Source organism: Papaver somniferum, chromosome 2 (genome assembly GCF_003573695.1).
Source record: "Papaver somniferum cultivar HN1 chromosome 2, ASM357369v1, whole genome shotgun sequence".
Classification (NCBI taxonomy): Eukaryota; Viridiplantae; Streptophyta; class Magnoliopsida; order Ranunculales; family Papaveraceae; genus Papaver; species Papaver somniferum.
In genome coordinates this window covers 14772909-14786666 of record NC_039359.1, presented here as the reverse complement: position 1 = coordinate 14786666, position 13758 = coordinate 14772909, and the positions used below count along the sequence as shown (strand labels likewise).

Sequence of the window (13758 nt, the reverse complement as noted above, 5' to 3'; positions counted from 1 at the left end):
ATCTTACGCATTTAACTATCAGCTAATTTGGTCGACTTTGCTCTGTCTTGATCACTTATTTTACAAGCTCATGTGTTCCAAGTGTTTTGCTGTCTATCTTCATTTATATATAAAATGCATTAACAGTACAAAACTGTACGACCAAATACTCCATATATTTGGTTCTAAACTTGGAACCAGATTCTCATGGTCTTGCTTATTTGAGTAGTTGATGAATTATATAGTGAAGATCAGGTATTACAGAAATAATCCCATTTGAGTTTCGGTGTAGAGTAATTTGTAGATAATATTCTGGATGCAACAAATGAATTGGCAGCTTCGGTGTAATGAACACCATCCCAGCTGATGCATTGTGTTCCTTGTGCGCACACGTTGTAACCAGTTTGACCACATCCAACCTTATTGTTCACGTTGTAAGGTGGCCCTCCATATCCACAGCATGCCATTAATGGATTCTTGAAACCTACACCGTCACAGAAAAACTCAGTGACTGCACACGGATGAAAATAGAGTTTTAAGAGCCAAGGTAAAAACTTGTAACCATATTTTGCAGAGTTGGCTATGAGATCATATTTGATGGCAAAGATATCCGTATAGACAATAGTTGCATTCTTCATTGCGGATCTTAACTCTTCGCAAAGGGCGTGCAATTTTTCATTAAAGGCTTTCGCAGCGTCATTAAGTGTTCGAAGGCATCCATGTTGGTCAAGATCTGCCGAACTATGATTTGTTGAAGAGAGTCTTTGAGGCAAACATCCCAATGGACCAGTATTATGTATCCAGAAATTCTTTCCACCATTTTGATATATAGACTACAGAGAGAAGATTACCAATGTCACCTATGAAGACATCAGAGTACTAAGTTGAAGTACAATTACAGAAATACTAACCCAAATAGCAGATTTGATTTCAGCAATGAATAATGGAATTCTCTGGACTACTTGGTTGTACGATAAGTATCCGAATGCACCAGAAAGGTCATTTTGCCCGATATCGAAAGTGTATAGCGCGTTTTCAAACCCTCGTTTGTTCACAAAACCTTTCTTACCTGCATCAAATGTTTCTGAGTTTAGAAGAAATTGTGCCTGATAGACATTTTACAAATATCCGACACAGAATGCACCCAAGGGAACCAATAGAAACATGGGTAGATAGCACACCTCGAGATACAAGTTCAATAGAGAGAGACCGGAATCTGCGAAACTGAAGGATTTGAACATCTAAAGAGAAGGGAACGTATTCAGGTAGAGTGGATGCGCCACTAATCGCAAAATTTGCTCCGTTACTAAAATTTGGATCCAAAGATTGCAAGTATGGTGTCAAATAGCTTGTATGAATGTGTTCACCTGCCAAATATGAAAAAAGATAGTACTTGTTAGTTCAATTTCAGTAGCTCATAGTGGATTAGATAGTCACGGTTCTGAAGTAGTCTAGCCCCAACTGTTAAATTAAATGTGTAGTACTTAACCACTACTAGCGCACCAATTAAGCTGACACAACCAAAGCCCGGTCGTCATTAAACAAGGATAAGGACGTTTATAAGTAATGACAGCTCCAGTTGAGCTGAACAGAGAGACTACTGAAAGCCTGGTTAGGCCACAGATATTCTTTTAGAGAATTGTGTGTTAGATCTAAAAGAAAGCAAGGGGATGGGTGACGAGCGAGGGAGAACCAATCGGAAATTGGTGTGTCTTTTATACTAAATATATACTTACAGAGAAAATCGATAACTAGGCGACCGTCAGATAATCGACCACCAGTGGAAGAGTGAAAGAATGCCCTGCCATTAGGTGGTCCAAAAATGGATCCAGTTCCAGCAGATAAGCCACCAGTGTCCGAATTGGAGTCCCCAAAGTTGAAAATAACTGGGTTTTTTGTGCACTGGGACTCGACAACCAGGACACCCAAAAGAAAAAGAGGAGAAAGAAGAAGAAGAATTGCAAAGATCTTCATTATACCAGTGCTAGTATAGTGAGATGACACTAGTTCATGTTCCTCTGTGTGTGTGTGAGAGAGAGAGAGAGGTTCTTGGATGGTCAAATTCGTGGTATCTTAAACCAAAAATATGAAGACAGAAGAATTCCTAAAAGAGACACATGCATTAATAGGACCAAGTGGTATGCTGCAATATATAGGTGAAGTAAATTCAGATGGGGACAATTGGTCTGCATAAAACATGGGGCTGTACAGCCTTGTGGTGCCAACTTCACACGGGACGGGTACATACAACCTGTCTTTAGTACGTTATAACAGTGTTATGATTGGGGAAACCAGTGAAAATTCACTTTAAAGATTTGGATTTTCTTTTTCTTATTATTATATGGCTGCACCAGCGTTATAAGTTAACACTATAGACTACAGCCATCACTAGTTATTGAATACACTTCAACTGTAAGGACCGACGGGGTACCACCACAGATGGATCTATACAAGATCATGATAATAGACCTGTAATGTTTTTTTGACAAGCCTGTAACATCACGACCGACATCATTTTCACATATAGTAATTACATGCCGTAGTCGGACAGATCTAATGACTTGAAATTCCCCATCACTGAACAAAATGAACCTTAACATGCACGGAAGATGAAGTCATGAGTCCATCGAATTAGAAAAAGCTGAAGAGATGGGAAGGCACTAAAAGTGAAAGGGAAATTTGTGAACTTACAGAGAAAATCGATCACTAGACGTCCATCAGATAACCGACCACCATTCGGTGGGGGAAAGAATGCGCGACCATGAGGTGGTCCAAAGGTGAACCCAAGCCCGGCTGAGATTCCGCCAGTGTCAGAATTGGAGTCACCGAAATTGAAAATGACAGGGTGATTGGTGCACTGTGACTTCACAAGGTCCACATAGAGACCAATTATGATGATCAACACAAGAAAACCATGAGTGCGGAAGGATTCAAGAGATAAAGGATCAGCTCTCTTCATTTTCCTCTCAGATTTTTTTTTTGCTGATTCTGTATTTGGTCCAAATGTATTAAGCTTGCATCTTTTATTTCTCTTTTTCAGGAAAAAAGACAAAGCCTCTCCATATCATATCACATGGAGCGAAGTGGTGGCATATTTCTTGCACAGACAACACTCATCAAGTCAGTGGATTTATTCTCTTGCTATCCACTCGGGACAAAGTGCATTTATTCAGTTGTTACAATAGATTTCTTTCATTGGACCAATATCCTGAATGGAACAAAATCTAAACCCACCAAGGGAAATAAAAAGAAAGAAGAAAAGAATTACCGGAAAAAACGAGAGAGAAAAAATAAGAAAAAGAAAATTACTACTCTTCTGTTTTATCTTCGGAGTAAACTGCAAATCTGGTAGACCATCTTGGTATCAGCTTTCATGTGCATATCTAGTGGTGAGTACCGAGTAGGGTTTCTTTAAATATTATGTGCAACACAGCCACAATCCCAGACTTTACTTGCTTCTCGAAAGATAACAATGAAAAGCCCAGACAGAAAGTACACGATAAATTTCTGTATTTTCTAATCTAATGATGAAACTTGAAAGAACAGGTTCAAAGGACCCATGACAAAGAAAGGGAAAAACAATGGGGTAATCTTACAACCAGCCGCTACACTAAAGTATCTCCCCGTACCCAAAAGAACCATAATATCCATGCACTACCTATAACAGCTGCCGTTCACGGTCTAGCTTCCCCTTGCTTCTTCAGATCAATATTAAGAGAACCAAACTTTAAGACAATTTCCTTCTCATCGCCAACCAAATTATTTTCAGCTTCATCCTTGGCACTGTTCGATTGACCGATATCAGGCTTAGACAGATCATTCAAACTAGGTCGTTGATCGACCACACCATTTAGTTGAGTAGGAGGTACCACTGCCGGCATAAAGGATGAATTGTCATAGGTTTTACCAAGATACCTTTTTTTCTCTTCCTGCATGATTTTCTGACGCTCTTCGTAGTACATGAAGTCATCAAGTAGAGATGTCTTTGCCAAATAGTTCTTAAAGATATTCAGCATGTCAATTCCTGGCTTGTGATGTATCTGCTTGATGCAAGCACTAAGCATGTTAGCAACAATTTCAAGACGATCAGAAACATTAAATAATAAACCAAAAATAAAGGCAAAAGATTACCTCTTGAGTATCTCTGCTATTTGTGACTGGCTTATTTTCATTGTTCTCTAATATAATATGTCGAAAGTTAGTGTTCGGAACATCCTTTATAAAGTGCCACTTCACAGGGAAACTACCGCTCCATTTGTCTTGCTGCCAGAAATTCATGTCTTTGTTAAAATCAACAGGACCTGTCATCTCTGCAACACCACAAAACTGCCCGCTTGCATTGACCTGCATCAAAATTCTTTCCTCAGCAAAACTTAAAGCATAAACAGTTGTACAACTAGAAAGTAAATAGAAAATGTGCAAATACACTATTTGTTTGTTTGCCAAATGTAGAAATAGAAACAAACCAAAATGATGGTAAATGCAGTATCCCAAATGATGACAGAAAACTTACAGAGAAGAATAGGAATATTGGGCATCCACTTGGCTTCCCAGCTGATATTTTCTGTGCATCTTCATAAGCATTCTCCAACCTCTTGTTTCCATTAGGAGTGCTTGACCACACGTTATACTTGATACTCTTATGCACATCATCTTCACTATAAGATTTGATAACAAAGAACTTGGCATCGACGTAGTTAACAGAGAAATCTTCTCGATTATAATTATCAGCACTGATAATGATGTCACCCTGTGAAATGGATGACACCCCTTGGTTTTTTAACCTATTCGTCCTAGGCCCCCTATTCTGTTCACCCAAGAGATCAGTGTTTCCATTTCCATATTTCAAATCCCCACCATAATGAAACCTTGGCTTGAACTTATCCACTACACCCCATCCGCGAGCATTTGATCCGAAGTCTGATAATCCATTCACAGACACAACAGCTTTTGTTGAGTTAAAAGTAGATGAAACACCACGCGGAATTTGATTAGCTACTTGAGTAGAGGCTGAAGTACCTGGGCTCTGAAAGCATGAGAAACAAAGTGCACGGAGTTAAGAATCGAGCATCCGGTCAGAAACCAAGCAATTCAAAATGTGAGCCTACATTTCAGAGATCCCTTTATTTACATTAGGGACAACCTTATGAAAGAGAAACTAAGCAATTCAAAATGTGAGCCTACATTTCAGAGATCCCTTTATTTACATTAGGGACAATCGTATGAGAGATTTTTTTAACAGCCTACATTATTCTAGATAGAACTTACATGAGGACACATTCTACTCATCCGACTCACCCCAGCTAATGGGATACATGGAGTTCTATCATCAATCAAGGAAATCAATGAAAGAAATTCTTGAAGTTTTCAAGTCCACACAAATACCCACTCGGCAGCACCCATTAAAACTACAACAAAAAAAGATGCTGCATTGGAATTGAAGGGAGCATATGCATGTATATCAAGGTATATTCTCTCAACTTAGGCACTTGTTTATATGTATTTCAGTCAGGACAGAAGCAGGAAAGAAACATGCAATAAGTTGAACCAGACAGAAGGCATACCTGAGCAATGTGTGGTAAAGCTGAATGAGAAACAGTACCAGATGCAACAGTTTGGATGGCTGTAGGGCGCTTAGCCAGAGTGGCACTAGATTTAGACCCCTCTGACCTTTTAGAGTATGGCTGTGACATATTGAGACCATTGTCCATGGCTTCTGCTCTTCCATCTGCTGCAGCTGGCCTCAATGGTGCTCTAGTTGTACTGACAGGCATGAATGAAGTGTTCTCTTTCAACCCTGCTCCATATGGCCCATTAATAATTGATGCACCAGCATTTAAGGAATGGGGATCCGAGGAACTATTTGGAACGCCATCAGCACCTGGTTGAAGAACAAGAGGGTAATAGGCAGATGACGAGGTGGGGTACTGATAAGCAGATCCAGGGTAATAAGTTTGTGAGCCTACATATGAGCCGTCAACTCCCATGTAAGCACCAGGAATGTAAGGATTGTATGGATTGTACGGTGATTGTGCAAATTCATAAGTAGGCGAAGTAGGAGTGTAGTATACAAAAGGCAAATTTTCAGTCTGTAAACCCTGCATCGGGATAAAGCGAGAGAAAAGGAAACATTAGAAAAACATGCTGACTGTTTAAATATAAAGGAGTATATTTTGTTTACAAGATTGAAATTGAAAATTTTACTCACTGCAATATGGAGATCTTGACCATCTATTCCAAAAAACCTAGGGTGGTCATCCCATTCGCTAGGTGAATCAAATCCTGACAATACACAATTATATCGATTCAGTATATAGCCAGCAAGGAGTACCAGATTTAGAGATTAAAATGATAACAGAAATTTATACCTGTACAGTAATATCCATAGTAATTAGTAGGAGAATAGTATAGGCCCTGATCAAGTATGAATTTCGGGGTGCCATCATTGCCCATGGCTTCTGCTTGTTCGAGAGGTTGAGCTGCAACTACAAATGGACTAGCCTCACTACCTTGTATCTGAAATTCAAGGATAAGATGTAAATATATTTAGTATTCCACCTTGACTCAATCCGAAATGATCCACAACAAATGAGAATTAAAGCACTTAAAAAATTTAATCAGAAAACTGAAGACCAAATGAAGTTTAAGCTGGAATGTGTTTTATATACAGTTTCTATGAGTCATTGTATGCAAGAACTGTAATACGATTTATAATTCACAATTCAAGTCTAGTAGCAAGGTCACATCAACTGGAGCAATATCACGATGGCCATTGGTCATATTAAGAAAAGTACCAGATGTGTTTCTACAGTTCCATAGTCAGAACCATCAACTTTTTCCATAACGGGATTACCACCCTGCACGAAACAATATAAGATACAGAGAAATAAAATCAATCATACATTATTCAAGCTTCCATGTTACAAATTTACATACACAACAAACGCAAGCCTTATATAAGGCTCTCCAATAAAAGAAAGAACGTTCACAGAATTTTACACAGTGATTTGTGTGGTCATGATAATGCGTATGTGTCTGTGAGGTGGTGGAGAGTGGTAGTTATTGCCAACAGTTTGGAATCAGGTAGACCTACAGACATCCATATATACAAGCCAAAAGGTTGTAAAGAGAAACATTTTGAGCTTCAATACAAAAAGAGCCAACAGTTGACTGGTTGATAGAAGTATCGAGCAATCAAACAGCTCAAATACACCAATTGCTACTTCAAAAAAACATGCCACTAATATATCTTAAGGAAAAAACCTAAGAAATAAGAAAAAACTTAGCGGGCCACACAAGAAAAATCAACGGAAGAAAATTTCCAACCCTTGGAGAAAAAAGCTTATTATAAAGATTGATACCAGAATATCATAGCCATAGTCATAATTAATCAAATAAATAAAATTATACCCCAAAGCATAAGATGTTTAGGTCAAAAAAGACCCAAACCTAGAATCCTTCCAAGAGATTATAGAAACTCAACCACCATGTATCTTCTCATTCAAATAAAACCAACACAATCATACAACCCAATAAACAACTCAATTAAAAGAAAAATATTTTTCCCCAAGTAGTACCTTCTATCAATAAACCCTCAATTTGGGGAATTTGAATAAGGAAAACCCAGAATTTAAATTAAACAGCAAGTGAAGAAAAGGTTTGAGAAGAGTACCAGTAAAATAGACCTAAATTCAGGCCATATGCATGTTCTGGAGCATGAAAATTAGAAAAATAAGGAAAATCCCTTGAGAAACGAATCAAATATACGCACCATTTTTGTCTTTGTAGAAGGAAAAACCCTAACCCTAGAAATTTGTAGAACAAATAAGAAGAATAGAGAGAAGAAAATAAAAAGAGATTCCAAATATCAAGTGTTTAAAAGAGCGTTGTATATTCCGCAATTATTACCATAAATACCCATAAACCCCTTTTTAATTACCTAAAATTGCCACTTTATTTTTTATGTTTCCTTCACCCCCACGATTCAACGACGTTGACGTAAACGCTGACGCGCAAATTAGACCACTGGGCCTTTCAGTGATGGCCCATTTATAAGATCCTTTTATATCATCACCACTCACCAGTCATTGATTTTTTGTGCTGCGGTGGAGCTGAGAGAAATGGGTGAAACCCCAGAATTCGTTTACAGAATCAGCACCAAAGAAGAATGGGATGAACTGCAAAAGAATGGGTCTACTTTTGGTGGAGAAATTGATAAGTCTACTGCTTGTTTTCACCTCAGCAAACTCAATCAGGTTTCCTTCCCCAATATCTTTCTTGATGATTTTTTAACTACTGAATTCATGGTCTTTGATCCTAATTTGGTTCAAATGGTATATACTGATAATTGATTTTATCAAATTTCGTATAGGTGAAGTCAACATTAGAGAATTTTTTCAAAGGAAGGGAAGATCTCTACTTGCTACAAATTGATTCTAAGAAGGTCATATTTCTAACTGCACTCTTAATTTTGTTGAAGATCCACTGAATTTCTGTTTATCTGCATAACTTTGACAGTATTAAAAATTTCATTAGGTCACTTGATTAGTTTTTAGGATTAAATGATTAATTCTCAACCCAAGAGACAAACTTATTACGAAATATATATAACTAGAACCTTTGGTGGTAGTTAGGAAATGCCCTTCAAGTTTTGGAATTATTGGCATGATTCTTCTCGAGTCTCGAATTATGGGCCTTATGTCCTCAAAATAATCTAATTCCAATGCAGTAGAAGCTCTAGATTAGGTCCAACTTGATCCTATGATTCTTACTTACATCTTTACTTCCAAGTGGATATAAGTTACAGCGAGGAAATTACTAGATTTATTGAACAAACACTCTAGCTTTCTTATATGATTTTGAGATCTCCATTATAGGCATTCAACCAGTCAAATATTTAGTGATACACAAATTTCAAAGCTTTTAAGCTTGGCGGAGAATGGTTCAGGCATTTGGGCTTGATACTTATATATCTGAAAGTAAAACAAGACTTGTATTGCAGGTAATCGCTGTCAACAGAACTACAACTACCCAGAAGACTAATAAGTCTGAAGACAAGAAAGAGTCTAAATCCAACTGACATAGTCTCCTCATTAACTCTCCAACATATTTTACAGCTGCAATGCAAATCTTGTTTTGATATCAGCCAGACGATTGTTTAAACACGCATCCTTCCTGTTCTTCTTTTTCTTCTCCAATATGACAGCTTCAACTTCAACTTTTCAACAACTTCATATGAATCACCTAACTAATGTCAAACTCAGTTGACTCAAACTATCTTTTGTTGTCCAAACCCCTTCGAAAAAGATATGAACTGCAAGGTTACATTGGTGGAACCCTACCCAACCCCCCACGTACCTATCCAAACTCTGATGATATTAATCGCGAGTTTACCAAATGAGAAGAGCAAACCATATCCTCCTTGGCTGGTTGTTATCTTCCCACACAGAAAGTGTCATGTCTTGTGTTGTGTTATTGTCGTTATCACAATAAGTATGGCAGACACTAGAAACACGATTTGTACCCAAACACGAGCTCATCAAATGCATCTCTGAAGAAAACTTCACATTCACAATCTTTGCAAAGGTGACAAATCAATGCAAGAATAATTTTCAAGAGCTAAACACAATTTTGGTGCGTTCGCAGCTTCAGGAAACCCGACCACTGAAAATTATTTGTAGCAAGCAGTTCTAGGTGGAATACATAAAGCTTATGCTGCAATTCTCAGGATATATCATAAGCTTTATCTACTCCACATAGAATTGAGTGTTGCAAATCATTTTTAGCAATGGGGTTTCCTGAAGCTGCGAGTGCATTAAAAATTTGTTTAGCTTTCTGAAATGCTTCTTGCATTGATTTGTTAGTGCCTGTCATACTTCTTGTAATGATGACAATCCCACAATACGAGACATAACACTCTCTGTGAGGGAGAATAACAGCCACCCTAGGAGGATCTGGTCTTGTTCTTCCAATTTGGTGAACTTTGGATTTCCCATTATCTGAATTTGGCAAGGCACATGGGGGCTTAAGTAGGGTGTTTTGACGTATTCTTGGAGTTTGTATCCTTTTCTGAGGAGGGGTTTGAACTGTGTTGTGCGCAGAAGATAGTTAGACATTGATGAGATGATTAATATGAAGTTGTTGAAGTTGCCATATTGAAGAAGAGTTGGAAGATGTGTGGTTAAAGAATTATCTGGCTGATACCAAAACAAGACTTGTATTGCAATTGTAATTCCACGCTTTTGTTGGAGAAAAACTCTTCGCTGTATATAATTGGACTAGGCTACACATTGGATAAGTATTGTTTTGGAATTTGAATAGTATAACAATCCGTAAAATAAGATGGAGGAGAACAAAAAGGGAGACTATTTGAGTCTGTTGTAGACTCTCTCTGGAATTCAGACTTAAGTCTTCCGAGTAGTTGTAGCTATGATGGCGTCGGTATCCTTGACAAAATAGTCACTATTCAGATGATTTGTAAAGGTAAATGCAACTGACATGTTTTATGTTGAAATTGTTTTGTTCTTGGAGGGAGAGTAACCCATGCAAGAGAAGAGAATCTACTCACAAGATTCAGACACATTTATTTTGTACAGAATGTAACTGAGTAGTGGTAGTTCTAATCTTTTATAGCGATCTAATGAAAGATAGTAAGAACCCAGACTGAGGTCTAGGAGATGAGAACTACTGATTCACCAAATAAAGTGATGTCTTTAGTCATTGATTTACAAAATAAAATAAAATTACAGCTCCTTTGACTCGTTAAGTGGCTGAACTCGTTTCAACCACTTTTTAAGGTCCTGACTGCCTCAGATATGGGATTTGTATTTCGGTTTCCATATACTGCATGTGTATCAGATAGGTTGTTTCCTCCTTTCTATTCATATGAGGGGTATCTCTATTCGAATTGATTGTCACATAACAAGTTGTATTACTTTATCTAGTCTGGTTTGTGAAGCTGCCTACTTCATATGTGATGAGCATGATGATTGAAATCATGATTCTAGGACAGTTGTTTATTCTCCTTGTTTTGATGCAGCTCGGGGATGGATTGGTTTATGAATCTGTTGATAGTACCAACTACTTCCCTCATTTCTATGGCCCATCCCGTACTTACATTCCTCTCCCTTTGGATGCCGTTGTTAAAGCTGAGAAATTGACTCTGTCGGGAGGCCAGTTCAGTTGTAGTTTTCTGGCTGATTCAACTTTGGATGCGCAGTAAAATTTGGTTATCCTGTACCTTTTACATAATCCATTGTGACCGTTGTGTACGTTGAATCAGATTCTGTATGGTACTTGCCATTATTCTTATCTTAAATTGAGTGAAAAATATCTTTATGAAATTAAATACAGGGCAATGTATTTCGTTTTCAGATTGGGATACGGAAGATCAGTCATATGGCCACCAGCGATCTAAAAGACCAACAACTACTTAGACCAACAATCACTCGAAGAGTGCTGAGAAAGAACTAAAAAGACCAACAATTATCTGATTATCTGAAAAGGGTCGAGGTAGTATACTTGCCACAGCATAATAAACATAAACATTAACATTAACCTATCAAGTCTCAACATTGAAAAAGAGCTACAGACCTGTATCTCCTTGCACATTCAATTTAAACACAAAATGGGGCACTTTCTCCAAAGTGCATGCAAGTGCAAAAGGAAACTCAAACACGCCAGGGCATGTCAGCCTAGCAAGCAATACAGCAACACATCCATTTCAGTAAGATGTGCCACCTAGTAGAAAAAGATGAAACAAAAAGCAAAGTTCGCCACTTCCACAGTCGAACAGCTTGAGCCCTCGACCATATAAGGCGAGACGAAATGTGCGTATGTAAACATATATTAATTATAACCCCGCGACTGTATAAATCTGAACACGAGATGTACTATACAATTTATATACAGCCACACACTGCTAAGCTGCCGATGGAGCCTTGATGTACTTGACTCCAGCAGCCTCGGACAAAACAGAGAGGAACAACTGAAAGTTGCCAGATTCAACCGTATCACTGGGGTTTTCAATCTCTCCTCCCTTCTTGACAGGCATCTTGTAATCTAAAGACTCATCGTTGTATATATCCCACCACTTCTTTACCAGCATCTTAATGTCTTCTCGTTGCATATTCTCTTCCTCTCCAGTGTACCTCCACGGCTTTGATCCCTATTATCAAAATCATATGTAAATACATCATGAAGCAACACTGAGCAAATATTCAACCAAGTGAAAATCAAAGTGAACAGAAACATCAATGTTAACGAAATGAAACAACACGCACCGCAGCACAGTAGTGCACGACTTTGACCTTGTCAAGCTCCACATTCTCAGGGTGACGCCATAACATAGCTAATACCAGATTGTACACTAGAGGAATGGGTTTGTAGATATCCCGAAAGTAAATGTTCAAAAAGTCCTGCAAATTTCCCCGCCAAATAAAACATGAGAAAAATGGTTAGCTTAAGCAAATCAAGATCGGTTAGTTACCCTTGATATTTTTAACATTGTCTTAGATTTACCTGCTCAGCAAAAGGAGTTGTAGGGGAGATTTTGAGCTGCTTTAGCAGGTCATCGTAAGTACATAGGTTGGGTTCAAAAAGGAACATTCCAGCGTTGAAGTAGAGAGCCGGAGGCGCGCCCATCTCAGCTGCAGGCCACTTGACCCTATCAGGGCATTGTTGGCAGTATCCAATCTTGTACTGAGGAGTGTGACTCCAAGTTTTCTCACAGAAGCAATCCTTTACAGCATAGAAGTAACCATCTGGAAGATCAAAGAGATGATCAATGTTTTCAAAGACTTGGATATCTCCATCCAAGTATATCATCTTGCTGTACTCCACAAACTACAAATAAACGTACCATTATCAGATAACTACATAAACAGAGGGCATTTAGGTAAAAAAACCTGCACAGCTTAGAAATATCCAGAACCTAGAAACAAAAAAAAAAAACGACCACTGCATGTATTCAAGCTTCCACGTGGCAGCAAAGATCCTCACAGGATTATTTATGCGAAAATTCTGAATAAAGAATCGTTAAAAGAAACTGACTAATCAAATTCATTAAATAAATCAAAAGTTACCTCCCAAATACGCAACTTAGAGTAGTTGATGACATAATAAGCCATAGCAAACTGAGTCTGATTTTCAGGTGGATAAACAGGTTCAATCTCACGGACAATACAACCTTGTTGCTCGAGTAAGTCACGATGCTCTTGAGGTACATCAGGTAAAACTGCAACAACTAATGGATACGCAGTTTTCACTTTTCTTAAACCTTTTGCTAATCCTACAACACCTTTAACATAATCTTTATTACCAGCTAAAAACGTAACATAAGCTCTACTATGTAAAGTTGCTTGTTTTGATGATTTAAGCCCAGCATTGGCTAGGGTTCTTGGTATGAGTTGTGGTGCCATGATATGATCAAGTAAGTGTTGAGAGGGAAAAAGAGTAAAAAGAAGTTTTTGAGATAAGAGTTTTTTGATAAGAGGTAAGTTGAAATCTTTGAGAGTGAATTGTTTTTGTTTTTAAGCTTTGGTGTAGGAAACTGATATGTGGGGTGGTGCTTAAATAAGCTTTTGAATTTGAAAGAGATGCGAGTCCAAGTGCTCATAAAAAATTAAAATATTATTAATTCCGATAATCTCGGGTAATCTAATGACATGTGTAGTAAGTATTTAATCTAACGGTGGTAACGTGTCAACTGGAAATTTCTCGAGTTATTAATGAGAAAAGACTGAGAGAGGGCAATGGAACGAGCTAGAGAGCCTAGAAGAT

The 13758-nt window shown here is 38.0% G+C and overlaps 4 protein-coding genes across 9 annotated transcripts; 1 reads left to right on the top strand and 3 right to left on the bottom strand.

Moving 5' to 3' along the window:
• Nucleotides 1-43: 43 nt before the first annotated feature.
• LOC113346974 (GDSL esterase/lipase LIP-4-like) lies at nucleotides 44-3043 on the bottom strand. Of its 3 annotated transcripts, none has more exons than XM_026590540.1 (5): nucleotides 2671-3043; nucleotides 1161-1346; nucleotides 891-1048; nucleotides 542-788; nucleotides 44-463 (listed from the first exon to the last, which is right to left on the bottom strand). In XM_026590540.1, exons 1-5 carry the CDS (start codon nucleotides 2936-2938, stop codon nucleotides 231-233), a joined length of 1092 nt encoding a protein of 363 aa, XP_026446325.1. In that variant the 5' UTR covers nucleotides 2939-3043; the 3' UTR covers nucleotides 44-230. The 3 variants fall into 3 exon arrangements, with proteins under 3 accessions (XP_026446325.1, XP_026446324.1, XP_026446326.1); XM_026590539.1 differs by having other exon boundaries at nucleotides 542-812; nucleotides 2671-3030; XM_026590541.1 differs by lacking the exon at nucleotides 2671-3043 and adding an exon at nucleotides 1716-2113 and having other exon boundaries at nucleotides 542-812.
• A 227-nt stretch (nucleotides 3044-3270) lies between these two features.
• On the bottom strand, nucleotides 3271-7851 carry LOC113346973 (YTH domain-containing family protein 1-like). 4 transcript variants are annotated; one of them, XM_026590536.1, is made up of 9 exons: nucleotides 7751-7807; nucleotides 6774-6836; nucleotides 6348-6495; nucleotides 6188-6261; nucleotides 5544-6077; nucleotides 4999-5005; nucleotides 4493-4899; nucleotides 4111-4323; nucleotides 3271-4019 (listed from the first exon to the last, which is right to left on the bottom strand). In XM_026590536.1, exons 1-9 carry the CDS (start codon nucleotides 7751-7753, stop codon nucleotides 3654-3656), a joined length of 1815 nt encoding a protein of 604 aa, XP_026446321.1. In that variant the 5' UTR covers nucleotides 7754-7807; the 3' UTR covers nucleotides 3271-3653. The 4 variants fall into 4 exon arrangements, with proteins under 4 accessions (XP_026446321.1, XP_026446320.1, XP_026446323.1 ...); XM_026590535.1 differs by having other exon boundaries at nucleotides 4493-5005; nucleotides 7652-7851; XM_026590538.1 differs by having other exon boundaries at nucleotides 4493-5005; nucleotides 7751-7820.
• Nucleotides 7852-8053: 202 nt separating this feature from the next.
• LOC113346977 lies at nucleotides 8054-11351 on the top strand. The gene is made up of 3 exons (XM_026590543.1): nucleotides 8054-8234; nucleotides 8351-8422; nucleotides 11018-11351. The coding sequence occupies exons 1-3, from the start codon at nucleotides 8100-8102 to the stop codon at nucleotides 11198-11200; spliced, it is 390 nt and encodes a 129-aa protein (XP_026446328.1). The 5' UTR covers nucleotides 8054-8099; the 3' UTR covers nucleotides 11201-11351.
• A 159-nt stretch (nucleotides 11352-11510) lies between these two features.
• On the bottom strand, nucleotides 11511-13506 carry LOC113346976 (galactinol synthase 1-like). The gene is made up of 4 exons (XM_026590542.1): nucleotides 13062-13506; nucleotides 12499-12822; nucleotides 12261-12395; nucleotides 11511-12145 (listed from the first exon to the last, which is right to left on the bottom strand). The coding sequence occupies exons 1-4, from the start codon at nucleotides 13395-13397 to the stop codon at nucleotides 11900-11902; spliced, it is 1041 nt and encodes a 346-aa protein (XP_026446327.1). The 5' UTR covers nucleotides 13398-13506; the 3' UTR covers nucleotides 11511-11899.
• Between the last annotated feature and the right edge of the window lie 252 nt (nucleotides 13507-13758).

Excerpts from the sequence above, each read along its gene's own strand:
- LOC113346974 (XM_026590539.1), bottom strand. The coding sequence starts at position 2,938 with ATGAAGAGAGCTGATCCTTTATCTCTTGAATCCTTCCGCACTCATGGT. Across the intron at positions 1,049-1,160 it reads TATTGAACTTGTATCTCGAG|GTAAGAAAGGTTTTGTGAAC; the intron begins GTGTGCTATCTA and ends CATTTGATGCAG. Across the intron at positions 813-890 it reads AAATCAAATCTGCTATTTGG|TCTATATATCAAAATGGTGG; the intron begins GTTAGTATTTCT and ends TTCTCTCTGTAG.
- LOC113346976 (XM_026590542.1), bottom strand. The coding sequence starts at position 13,397 with ATGGCACCACAACTCATACCAAGAACCCTAGCCAATGCTGGGCTTAAA. Across the intron at positions 12,396-12,498 it reads CAACTCCTTTTGCTGAGCAG|GACTTTTTGAACATTTACTT; the intron begins GTAAATCTAAGA and ends GGAAATTTGCAG. Across the intron at positions 12,146-12,260 it reads TCGTGCACTACTGTGCTGCG|GGATCAAAGCCGTGGAGGTA; the intron begins GTGCGTGTTGTT and ends TTTTGATAATAG.
- LOC113346977 (XM_026590543.1), top strand. The coding sequence starts at position 8,100 with ATGGGTGAAACCCCAGAATTCGTTTACAGAATCAGCACCAAAGAAGAA. Across the intron at positions 8,235-8,350 it reads ACCTCAGCAAACTCAATCAG|GTGAAGTCAACATTAGAGAA; the intron begins GTTTCCTTCCCC and ends AATTTCGTATAG. Across the intron at positions 8,423-11,017 it reads TACAAATTGATTCTAAGAAG|CTCGGGGATGGATTGGTTTA; the intron begins GTCATATTTCTA and ends GTTTTGATGCAG.
- LOC113346973 (XM_026590538.1), bottom strand. Across the intron at positions 6,496-6,773 it reads GAACTGTAGAAACACATCTG|ATACAAGGTAGTGAGGCTAG; the intron begins GTACTTTTCTTA and ends CTTGAATTTCAG. Across the intron at positions 5,006-5,543 it reads CTTTACCACACATTGCTCAG|AGCCCAGGTACTTCAGCCTC; the intron begins GTATGCCTTCTG and ends TCATGCTTTCAG.